Source organism: Antechinus flavipes, chromosome 2 (genome assembly GCF_016432865.1).
Source record: "Antechinus flavipes isolate AdamAnt ecotype Samford, QLD, Australia chromosome 2, AdamAnt_v2, whole genome shotgun sequence".
NCBI lineage: Eukaryota > Metazoa > Chordata > Mammalia > Dasyuromorphia > Dasyuridae > Antechinus > Antechinus flavipes.
In genome coordinates this window covers 600,252,879-600,265,566 of record NC_067399.1, presented here as the reverse complement: position 1 = coordinate 600,265,566, position 12,688 = coordinate 600,252,879, and the positions used below count along the sequence as shown (strand labels likewise).

Sequence of the window (12,688 nt, the reverse complement as noted above, 5' to 3'; positions counted from 1 at the left end):
GAATACATCTAATCATCTCACTTTAAAAAATTATTTTCTCTATAAAACATACAGACTTCAACATTTCTTTAAAAGTGACTAGCTTTCATATTCCCTTATTTTTTTTTAAAAGCAGATTATCTGAAATTCAGAATAAAACTAAAAAGAATGATGAGAATAGAAGGAATAATTGAATTAAAGAGAATATTTATACCGGTGGCATTGTTCCAGGAGGACTTTGATACATCTGAAGAGGTGGTCCAGAGGTTGATGAATGGGGAGGATGATTTGGAGCTTGACATTGCTGCAACTGTGGTGGAGCAATATAAGGATTAGCTCTGCTGCTGGTAGGGTTATGACGATATGGATTATATCCTTGTTGCGGTGTTCCATGGGGACTTGCAAAGTTTGTAGGTGGGAGACTACCATGTGAAGAAGACTGGTAAGCACTGGTTGGAGGTGCAACACTACAAGCAGACTGTGTCTTTGAAATGTGTGGTGAAAATGTATTTGGACCATCTGGAGATCCAATTGTAAGAGGAAGGGAAGTTGGAGGCTTAGACAATGTTGGTACTCCAACAGGCGCTGCTGCAGTTGTTAGTGGTATCTGTCCAATATTCCCAAAAGGATCACTGTTGGTGGATACCTGAGAGAAATAATTAAATGTCTGTGGCAAAGTAGTATGACCAAAAGTCTGACCAAGAAAACTGTCTTCCTCACCAACATCTGTAGAATCTTCTGAAATAAAGCATAGAATAAAAAGAAGGTTGAGGTTAAAGTTACCACAAAGTTCTAAAAAAGAATGTGCCATTCTCTAAAAGTAACACCACAAATTAATTCTAACAATTTATCCACTCAATCAGTGAATTTTGGATTATTGAAATAACTGTAATTATGTTTTTCTTCTACCCAAATAGCTATGACTATTTATGGTAATGACATCAAACTTTTTCTTCACAAGATTAGATGTTTAACACTATATTCTAATAAATAAATTATTGTAAAAGTGTAAAAAAAATTTTTTTAATTAAAAGCTGGCGATCACACCAAGTGAACTAAACCCTCCAAATCACCTACAAACTGATATTTTTAAAACACCAAACCAACCAGTAAATTATTACTAATTAAAATACAAAAAAACTTTGCTTTGAATCATCCTTCATCTCTCTGCCCAATGTGAATGATCTCATGGGAAACATCATCATCACCAATCCCTATGAGAAATATGTCCAAAGCCTAAATCTGACTACACCTTCAATCTTAACTTAATTGTAAAGATTGTAAGATCGAAGATGTTTGTACTTTATAATTATGTGGACTCATCATATTCTATGTTACACTGATCCTCTGTACTCTGATCCCACCAAAAAATCCTTTGCCAGAACCCAGTAAATGTCTGTATGGCTCTAAATAAGTTAAAAATAGAATTCTCATTGTCCTCCATTTTTATTCATGCCACTTCATCCCTCACCCCTCAAAACAGTAATTCACATATTGTTTCCTCTGTATCAAACAAGTAGTTTCCTTGGTATTACAGTTCTATACCATTTAAAAAAAATTTTTTTATTATTAAGTTGAAAAATATTGTGCACATTAAGCTGACAATATATTAGGACACAAAAACCTCAAAATTAAATGCAAAAAAGCCAGACATTAAATGCATCCTCTTCAGACTATGATGAAATAAAAATTATGTGTAATAAAGGCCATGGAAAAAAGACCAAAAATTAATTGGAAACTAAACAATCTAATCCTAAAGGATGGGTAGGTCGGGTCAGCTAGGTGGCGCAGTGGATAGAGCACCAGTCCTGAAGTCAGGAGGACCTGAGTCAAATCTGGTCTCAAACGCATGACGCTTTCTAACTGTGTGACCCTGAGCAAGTCACTTAACCCCAATAGCCTCAGACTCCCCACCCCCAAAAAAAGAATGGGTAGGTCAAACAATAAATCATAGAAACAATAATTTCATCCAAGAGAATAAAGAAATATGACAAAATGTATGGGATTCAGACAAAACAATAATGGGAAATTTTATATCTCTAAGATGCTTACATGAATAAAATAGAAGATTATCAAATAACTGGGCAGGCAACTAAAAAAGTTGGAAAAAAGAACAAATTAAAAATCCTCAAATACCAAAGTAGGTATTGTGAAAATCAAAAGAGAGATTAATAAAACCGAAAGGAAACTATTGAATAAATAAAACTAAAAGTTGGTTTTATTTTTTAAAAGGGGGGGAGGGGGCAGCTAGATGATGCAGTGGTTAGAGCACCGGTCCTTAAGTCAAGAGGACCTGAGTTCAAATCTGATCTCAGATACTTAACATTTCCTAGCTACATGATCCTGGGCAAGTAACTTAACCCCAATTGCCTCAGCGCAAAAAAAAAAAAAAAAAAAAAAAAAAAAAAAGATAAATATTTGCTTAATTTGATTAGAAAAAGAAGAAAACCAGATTACCAGTATCAAAAATGAAAAGGATGAACTAACCACCAACGAAGAGGAAATCAAAGCAATAAGGAGGTGTTGTGCCCAATTGTATGCCAATAAATGTGATGATCTAAGTAAAATGGATGAATATTACAAAAATATAAATTTCCCAGATTAAAATAAAAGAAAACAAAGTAGTTATATTTAAAAACTGACATTTTAGAAAAAAAACTTAACAGGCCATCAATAAACTCCCTAAAAAAAATTTTGCAGGGCAGATACTGACTGAAGTGAGCAAAACCAGAACGTGATACAAAGTAACAGCAAGATTATGTGATGACCAATTACAATAGACTTAGCTCTTCTCAACAATGCTGTGATCCAAAACAATTCCAATAAACTTGAGATGAAAAATGCCATCTGCATCCAGAGAGGGAAGTTTGGAGAGTGAATTTTGATGATAGCATTTTCACTTTTTTTTGGTTGGCTTTATCTTTCTTATGGTTTTTCCCTTTTGCTTTGATTTTTCTTGCACAACATGACAAATATGGAGATATGTTTAAAAGTATTGTACATGTAGAATCTATATCAAATTGCTTGCTGTCTTGGGAAGAAGGGAGATAAAATGAGATAGGAAGAAAAAATTGGAACACAATCTTACAAAAATTAAAGTTAAAAGCTATCTTTAAATATATTTTTAAAAATAAAATACTTTTAAGAAAAAAAAATCAACAAATATGAACCTTTCCACATACAAAGTCTGAACAGAAAGAGGATTATATATAAAACTGTGAACCTCAATTACATTCATAATTAATTCATAATTCATAACTCTTGTCTTTGTCCCCTTCTCAACTCCCTTCTGCTGTATGTAAATTTTTTCACTTACTAATTTACTAAATAATTCATTTACAAATCTCTCCAACTTCCCACTACTTAACTTACCAAATAAAAATTTTTATAGAGATACAAAGTCCAAAAGAAATTCCCACACTGGCCATGGCTTCTGTTTCTCAATTTTTTGATTTTTAAAAAGTAATTTTAAAAATATTTAAAATGTAACATATTTTAAAACTTACAAAAATATATATTTCCCATTGCTGGTGTCTGATTTGTTTCGTCTTTTGTTTTGTTTTGGTTTTTTTGACTTGGCCCTTACATTTCAGTTCATGAGTTTGTTTTAAGTTATCAGTTTTTCTTTCTATTTTTACCACCCTAGCTTTTTATTCTGTCTTTATTGTTTAAATTCTTCCAGGTACTCCTACAATCCCTAATGGCCAGGACAACTGTTTTCCTAAGGCTGCATCTGGATTTGAGATGGTCATGATACTTCTTAGATTTTTTTCCCCTAGGCATTTTTCAATACAAGATATTTCCTCATAGTATTCTGAGTTTTTGTTGATTTGCTCATTTTAACAATCTCAATATCTAGGATGGGAAGCCTAATAAATTTGAATCATTCTCCACAAATGAACAGAATGCCTGGCTCTGAGTATATTGGCCCAGACTAGGACCTTTCTTCAAGAAGTCCTGGACCTGCTCCAGTGCTGGATTCTGCCTATGTGCTCTTTTACTTTAAGGCTTCAAGATTTCTCCTGTACATGCTGCTTGGGGTCATTTCCTCTAATTACTGGAGTCAGAGGATATTCCCATGCTGAGTTCCAGCCAAAGGCTTTGGGGACTACTTTAGTTGGATTTTGCAAAGGACCTTTTCTCCATTGTGCTTGGACCAGGACTAGGTTCTTGCTAGACAATTCCCTGAATCTGGGTCATGGGCTTCAGGCTTGACTAAACAGAAACTCCCCAAGTCTACTCTCTTAGGACTGGGACACCCATGGATATCATTTTATTCTCTTAATCGAATCATGTCACTATCTTTTAATTAATGTTTCTTCCTAAACCTTATTTCACATATGAAGAAACACTGTTTCCTTGGTTAAAACTTTTCATTTACTAAATCTGTCAATATCAACTACAGATCACTATTAACAACACAAATAATTTCAGATATATTTTATGATTATATGTAAAATATTTATATACTCAATCCATTCTCTACAAAACTTTATGATCCTAAATGACCATGACAAGTAAATTCAACAAAAACATTCAATTCAACACAACATTTACAGGCTTACTATTATGCACAAGGACTTAGGAATACAAAGAATAATACAAACATGCAAACCCCTCTCCCTTTTAAGAGTCTAAGGAAGATTCCAAAGTAGAATGTCATAATGACAAAGAAGTTTAAAATGTCCTAAGAAATCAGAAAGAAGAAAAATTACTCTCATACAGAGGGAACAAAAACAGCTTTGTGGAGAAGGTTGCATCTTGCAAGAAGAAAATGATTTCAGTAGGCAAAGATACAGAAGTAGTATACCCTGGTTATGAATAAAAAGCTGAGTTGGCTGAGGCCCACAATACCAGATTAAAATGTTAATTGAGAAATAATTTCCAAAATAAATAAAAAGACAATAAAACAAAGATAACATTATATTTTAAAACTAAGTAGCCTATAGGATTCCTTCTGTCCTAAATAGTGATCCCCATTTCTATATGATACCTCTGTTGAAGCATACATGGAGGATAACAGTTAAATAGAGCTGAAAGGTAGATTGGAACTAGACTGCAAATGGTCTTAAATGGTAAGATGAGGAGTTAGTATTTTATCCTCTGGATCAAATGGAAAGTTTTTGAAAAGAGGAAATGTTATGGTCAAATCAAACACTGGGGGAAAAAAAAGAAAATTATTCTTGCAGCTTTGAAAAAGGTAAAAGATGAGATCAAAAAAGAAGCTACTAATAAAATAGTCTAGCTGAAAATAAATAAGGGTCTAAGCTTACAATAATGTGAGTAAAGAGTTTATTGTAGATGCAAAGAACTACACTCTTTATTGAATGTGGGGAATTAGGGAAAGAAGGAAATGTAAAAGGTGATTTAGTTCTGAATCTTGTCAATTGGGCAACTAACCTTTATTAAGTGTCTACTATATCACTGGGATTGGACTAGGTACTGGGAATACAAATAAGATGAAAAAGTGAGCTCTCAAGGAGCTCACCTAAGAATAGAAACAAGATGCAAACAATTCTGTACTAATAAAATATATAAAAATTGATTTCATTAAGAGGAAAAAGGAAATGTGAGAATGTGAGGAGAATCACCTTTTTGTGGAAAGAAAATAAATTCTCTTTAAGACATGGTGAACTGGAAGTTGAAGTGTCAGTGGAGCATTCAGGAAGAATTGTCTAAAATGAAACAGGAAATATGGGACTGGGAAATAGAGGGAAGATGGGGGGGGGGGTTAATTAGAAAAAATAAGGGGATTGGAATTGGTCATATAAGTAATAAGGGTCATCGGCATAGACGAGATTTCCAAAAGAGAATGTGAGAGAATGAGTACTATCAAAGAAAAGAGAGTTGAAAAGAGACTGGTAGGCTATCCACATTTAAGAAGAGTGAGGATATGATACAGAAGTAGCAGCAAGTCAGGGAAGAGAACCAGGAAAGAGCCATGTTCAAGGAAAAAGGAGCAAAAAGACAAAAGTATTCAGGAAGTCAACAATATCAAACAGCTAGGGAAAAGCCAAGAAGTCCCAGGGCCAAGAAAAGATTGCAGATTTTGGCAAGTATGAAATTACCACCTTACAGAATGTAATTTCAGTAAGGAGATAGGGACAGAAGTCAGAGGGCAAGGAATTAAGCTGTGAGTGTAGAGTGAGGAAGTGGAGGCAACCTTAACAATAAGCAATGTTAATTTTCTTCTCAATGATATCACTAAATTCTAAAATTAGCAGCTGCAAATCTTTAGAGGCAAGATGCAATAGAGATAACAATTGAGGCAAGATACATAAACACCACATTCTCTTTAATAGGTAGGCAGGCATAAATATGGCCAATAGACCTCCAAAAAGAAAAGTGTCCAAGATCCGGTGCCCCTGCCACCTTGGCAAGGTAAATAGAAGCCAATTCACTTGCTTTTATTACCCAGTCTCCACCTCCTCGAAACAGAAAACCTTACTCCTAGGCTGACTCAGTCACTGGACCCCGGGCAAGAGCTCTCCCCTCTCCCCATGATTATCTTTCAATGACTCTCCGAGAATGCGTAACTCCTTCGATCCTGCTGGGGAAACCAGAGAGGCGGAAAACAAGGGAGAAGGAAGGAGAGGGCTCAACCCTCAGATCCCGGGCATCCTATGCCACCCTGGAGCCCACCCCTCTTGCAATCACGCTAAAGAGGAAGGCTTTCCAATTCCTTTAAGACTCATGCCGAACAGGGGACTCGCCATTTCTCTCTCATTACCCCCACTTTTGGGGTGCTATTCCTCTCACACAGTGGGTGCCCAGACTCCTCACTCTTCCACGAGAACTCTGCCAGCCTCTGGAGGCGGCATCCCTCTAACAGCGCCCCTCGCCTGCTCCGAGGATAGGCTCTCCAGAGCCCGCAATGGGGGCCCCATCTCTCTGGTATTGCCCCCTCCCCGCTTCCTCATCAGTCTTGATAATCGTCCATTTACACCGCCCGAGGTGCCCATCACCCACACCCCGCCCCCGCTTTCCTACCTCCAAGGAGAAGCAATGAGCCCGTGGAGGTGGGGGCTTGGCTGACTGGGATGAAGGGCACATTGAAATTGAAATCGGAAGTCGAAGAAAAAAGTAAGTTGGTGCCGGCGGAGGAACCGCTGCCTCCACTGGGCTTCTTCTCAGCCATGACTCCGGCCCGCCTCCCAGTTACACGTCTCAGGCCAGCCGGTTCCCCAACACCACCGGAAACGGGTCAGACGAGGGGACGGGCTTCTTCCGCATTTGCGCGCTGACCTTTGAAGAGATCAGCTGATCAACCCGGTCCCCGCCCCTTCCGTGTTTCTCCTCGGCTCCCATATAGCCCACCCCTAATCCTCTCCACACACACATACACACTCCCCCCGAAACCCCAGGAGTCAAAATGGACGCTGGGGCTTCACTCTACGCCGCGATTGGAATAGAGTTGGGTCTTCCGTAGTTTGGGGAAGATACGTGACGAGAGTGAATTCTGGGATCCATCAATATTAGAGGCAACACAAAAGTTCGTGAAGCAAAAGGAAGGGAAAACATTTCGTACGATTCCAACGTTAAGAGGCGTTCCTGAAATTACTTCGAAGACGTGCCCTCGACTGCCAGACATGATACCTCAGCCCCGCCCTTTTTACAAAGCAAGGAGCACCGGAGAGCTATACTGCCGGAGGGTGGCGCTGTGGGGCGCGAGACTTCGTGTTCCTCCCTAGGACCAGAAACATTCAGAGCAGCACTTTTTATGGGAACCTAGAGCCCGAACGAGACCAGGACCTACTGGGTCCTACTTGGGGCTTTAGCCAGACACATTGTGGGGCGTGGATGTCTTAGAAGACTAAGTGCAGCCCCCTAACAACCAGGAATGGGGAGAATGCGAGAGCTTTGGAAGACTTGTATGCCCAGGTGCATAGTGAAGAAAGCAGAAAAGAACGGGTATCCAACATTCCAGCATAGCCATCAAATGCAACGCCAATCGTAATTCCCTGTAATTGTGTTGGCCAAGTTCTTCGAGGTACTAGAGAAGAGCATTCTTCTCAGAAAGAGTTTCCTCCTCATTGACTGTCCTCTGTGCCTTCAAGGGCTCCTCCTGTGCTCAGCGCAGACCTCACCTTCTTGCAAAAAGTCTTTCTGAGGCTCCCCACAACTACCTTCTCTGACATTTCACTCCATATATATATATGGAAGGGTTTTCTGCATGTTGTGTCCCCTAATGTGATGTGAATCAGAGGGACCAGGTTTGAATTCCACCTCTCTTGCTTACGATCTAGAGTTTGGCATGATTAACTTTGCCTCTACAGTTCAATTACCTCATCTGAAAAAAATGAGTTTATACCAACTAATCTCTTAAACCCCTTCCAGTTAGTGCTCTGTCTCAGATTCTACAATCACAGCCAATTTGAATACCTTTTCATTTTGTTCCATGAGCAAGAATAGAAATGCAAAATTTGTCAACATTCCTCAAGCTGCGGGAAAACAAATAAATAAATAAGGAAAATAAATGTATAGAATCTAAAAATATTTTAAAGATTTAATTTTTAAGTGTAGAAAGTGCCATGCACAACCATTTTTTTCATTAAAATTGTTTTTAATATTTATGGATATGAAAAGCATAGGAGAACTATTTAAGAACAAAAAAAAAAGTCAACTTTTGGGAAGAAACTAAGGGGGGAATTACTTTTTAGAATTTAAAATTTTTTTGTTTGGGTGGGTTTTTGATCCAGATTTTTCTGTCTATAAAAGGAATGGGAAAGAGTCTCTCTAGCTCATTATTACAGATAAGTATGCAATATCAATTAACTCTCTATGACCAAGATTGGGCAACAGAAAAATCCAATCACCACTATCTTAATGACCTGCAAAACAACCAAAAACAAACAAACAAAAAAACTGAGTAGTTAATTTAGTGGACAAATCAGTTGGTTAAAAAGTATGACTTGAAAAATAAATTTGCTTGCAAATCATAAATTTTGAAACAAAACACAATTAGAAGAATTTATAAAGAGAAATATTCTAGGCATAACTAATCGAGTGGACTCTTGGCAGTCTGGTGAATGCCATGGATTCCTCGAGTAATGTTTTAAAATTTGTAAAATAGCTCACATACAATTACAAAAGAAGTCATTTATATTGACAGTTAAAAAAAACTAAAAAAAAAAAAAATACAAATTGTGAACCCCTTCACCCCCCCAAAAAAATCTAAGGACCATGGACCCCAGGTTAATTACCTCTGAACCAAATGTCAGCATTTATTGAATATGTTTTGTGTCAAGAATTATTCTATGTAAAGTTGGAAGATGTGACCATACTACATGGAATGTAAAAAAAAAAAAAAAAATGCTTGCTGAATAGCATCTAAATTATACAAATTAACTTTAAAAGAACTTTTAACCAATACATCAAAAATGGAGGGAGAAACCATTAGTATTTTTAATACTGGAATTCAATTTTTACTTCTAGTCCTCAAAAAAATAGAAATGTAATAAATATATGTTCTCCAAAGCAAATGAATATTAAAAAACTTTTTCCACTCACTTCTCTGGGAGATGCAGATCAAAATGATCAGAAGACCCTAGGATACATAAGAGTGATTCCAAGGCTTTCTTGAATAGAATCATACTGTAATTTAGCAAACTTGAAACCAGAAATGTTCTAAGAATCTTAAAACATTTCTGGTCCAGAACTATAAACTCTGGGCTAAGTTAAAATTGTACTGGCCTACAAGTCTCCTAATAAAAAACAACTACTTTTATAGAGGAATATGCCAGTTAAAAGATCTAACTAAATTATTTTTGTCAAGTCATCTAGGGAACAAAATTTTCTGCCTTTGTGCCTCATCCAAAATTAGGGACTATCTTTCCCATTTTTTTCTATAAATAATAGCATTCTCTTCATTCCATTCTAAGTAGTAACTGCAAATATGCATGAGTAGTCATTGATATTTTCGTTTATCATTTCTCCTTTCTGGAAAAGTTAACTGGGTCACACAAAAAGAATTAGAACAATTCTTTACTAATAAAAGAATTTATTGCATTCTAGGAAGAATGTAATTTATCTCTTGGAAAAAAATGTGATACTTCAAAAAGCAGGCAAATTGATCATCTTGCCTAAGTGCCAAGTCTGTGAAAAGGCAAATTAGGGATAATCTTCATTTGTTTAATAATAAGACACTAGAGAAAATGAAAATATTGACACCATTGAGATAAAGTAGTTTTCAAGAGCCATGCTTTGGGATATATAAGACCTTAAGAATTTAGATTTAGAACTTTAAGGATCAAGTGAAACTCCATTTTTTATTTAGATGAGGAAATCAAGGCACAACTTGGTTCAGTGACTTGCCCAAGTGACAAACCTAGCAAGTATTGGGTGGGATGTGAACCCAGATCTTCATGACTCCCAGGTCCAGGCCTTATCTTCTACACCACTTCATGCAAATAAAAAATAAAAATAGACAAAAATCACTACCTTTCATATTCAATTTGTTGCCAAGGGCTATTGATTTCACCTTTACAAGATCTTTCCTAAGCACCCGCTTTTCCCCTCTGACACAGCTACCACTCATCATCTCATCATCAGGAGTCTGCCTGCCTCTATTTTTGTCCACTACAATCCATTCTCCATTCAGCTGCCAAAGTGATTTTCCAAAACTGCAGGTTCAATTATGTCATTCTGCTACTTTGTCAACAACTATGATTCCCTCTCACTTCCAAGATCAAGTACAAAATTTTGATATTCAAAAGTTTTCATAGCCCTCTTCTTTCATAGTCTTCTCTGGATAGTGTCTTGCAACTAAACATTAAAATTGTTAAAAAAAAAAAATCCTTTGAAAGGATTTGAAAGACATAATCTAAATTATTGAGGATTTTTTTGGGTGGTGAGATCTTCCAAATTCTCCAATTTGGGAAGGATATTGTGCTGGTTGCATCCAGCCTCACAACACTGCAGAAATTCCTGCAATAGCAAAGGGATTACATGAACAGACAGAATGCTGTACTAATATCATGTAGATCAATGGTTCTCAAACTTTATTCTCAGGACCCGTTTACATTCTTAAAATTTTTTGAGGTTCCCAAAAAACTTGGTTTATATAGGCTATTAACATGCACCCAAATATAATTATAACTAGTAACATTTTGAAATATGTAATCATTTAAAATTATGATAATCAATATGCTGACATAACTTTTCCAAATTAGAATCAGAGAGCACTGTTTTACATATTTTTACAAATCTCTTTAATGAGAGCTAAATGAAAGACATCAGTATTCCCATATATGCTTCTGTACATATATATACATGTCTGTTGTGACATGTTGTTTTGGTTGAAATATATGGAAAAAATCCAGCAGCACATAGAAAATAGAAAAGGGAGGAAATTTTGATAAGCAAATAACAAATTCGTATTATTATGAACATAGTTTTGATCTTGAGAATTTCCTGAAAGAAGTCCTTGTCCTTAGACACTGAAAGAGTCTCTAAGATTCTTTTTTTTTTTTTAATAGCTTTTTATTTACAAGTTATATGTATGGGTTTTTTTACATTTTACAGCATTGACAATTACCAAACCTGTTGTTCCAATAGTCTCTAAGATTCTTGAGGACCACACCTTGAGAATGGTCTAGATCTAGATTTTCAAGAAAAAGTGAAGAAGTCAACCAGAGCCACCTTTTGGGGGACTTAATTTACTGGTACACTTCACCTATTATTGATTAGTCTACAAAAATCAGATATGGCAGAATTCAATAAATCTAAATTGAGAAAGGCAGAAGTTAGAAAAATTTATTATCTTGTTGTTGTTTATTGAACAGAAGCAAGCAATTATAATGAAATCTATCCTGTCAATATTTACTGTACATCTCACAAATTTTACCTTCTTAATTTAATTCTTTTTGATCTTGAAGTTGCAAAGACTTTTGATGAAGCTTTAAGATTGTGCTGCCCTTTTCAACACCAGAAGGAAAAAAAAAACCAAAAAACTATTGACTTTGAAAGAAGGCATTGCTCTGTAGCTTTTTCACCTGTCTGGTTAGTTTTGATCCTGATGGCATAAAAAGAGCTTGCACTTTGGTGAAAGAAGAATCTAGGTAGGAATTCAGTCAATTTAGTTACAGGGAAAAATGCAAAGTCGTAACAAGATCTAGGCAAGCTATAAAATGCGGTTAATCAGAATGTTTTGGTTTTTTCGCATGATTTTAATTCTTAATATACACAGTTTATAAAAAGTTCAAAAACCTGATATAAAAAAGAGGGAGAAAAAAATGAAAAGGGCTCTATAATATTGGGGTACACTCCTGTGGCAAACTTAGGCAAGGACAAGTCACACAACATAGATGTGATGAATGTTAAGATTTTTACTATTCAACTTGAAATATGGAAAATACTGCCAGATATTGTGTTAGGTGCTTGGGGTACAAAGATAGAAACAAATTTCTGCGGTCAAGAAACTTGTATTAGGAAAAACATGAATAATCATAGCACTGAAATAAAAGGGAAAGAATATCGTCATAGGATCAATGGAACTGAGTATGATTCCTGTCTTTGATTCACTTATTCTTGTTCTTTTGGCCTCAGTTTTCTCATCTATAAAAACAGGGGAGCTGGACTATATGGTTATATAGGAATATATAGGTCATATCATAAAAATGATTATTTTCAGCTCCAAATCTGCAGAATCTTACAAAGAAAGTACAAAATACATAGTCATATTTAGGGAGGGGCAGGAGAAGCCTCTGTC

At 36.1% G+C, this 12,688-nt stretch overlaps 1 protein-coding gene across 4 annotated transcripts in view; it reads right to left on the bottom strand.

The window, feature by feature from the left end:
• Positions 1-7,186, bottom strand: part of SEC23IP (SEC23 interacting protein) — a 36,884-nt gene extending 29,698 nt beyond the window's left edge. Inside the window, exons 1-2 of one of the 4 annotated variants that reach the window (XM_051981553.1) lie at positions 6,970-7,186; positions 194-717 (exon numbers count right to left, since the gene is read on the bottom strand). In XM_051981553.1, the coding sequence (XP_051837513.1) occupies positions 194-717; positions 6,970-7,117 (672 nt within the window). In that variant the 5' untranslated portion in view covers positions 7,118-7,186. The remainder of the gene's footprint in view (positions 1-193; positions 718-6,969) is intronic. The other 3 variants (XM_051981551.1, XM_051981550.1, XM_051981552.1) reach the window with 3 other exon arrangements.
• Positions 7,187-12,688: the final 5,502 nt, after the last annotated feature.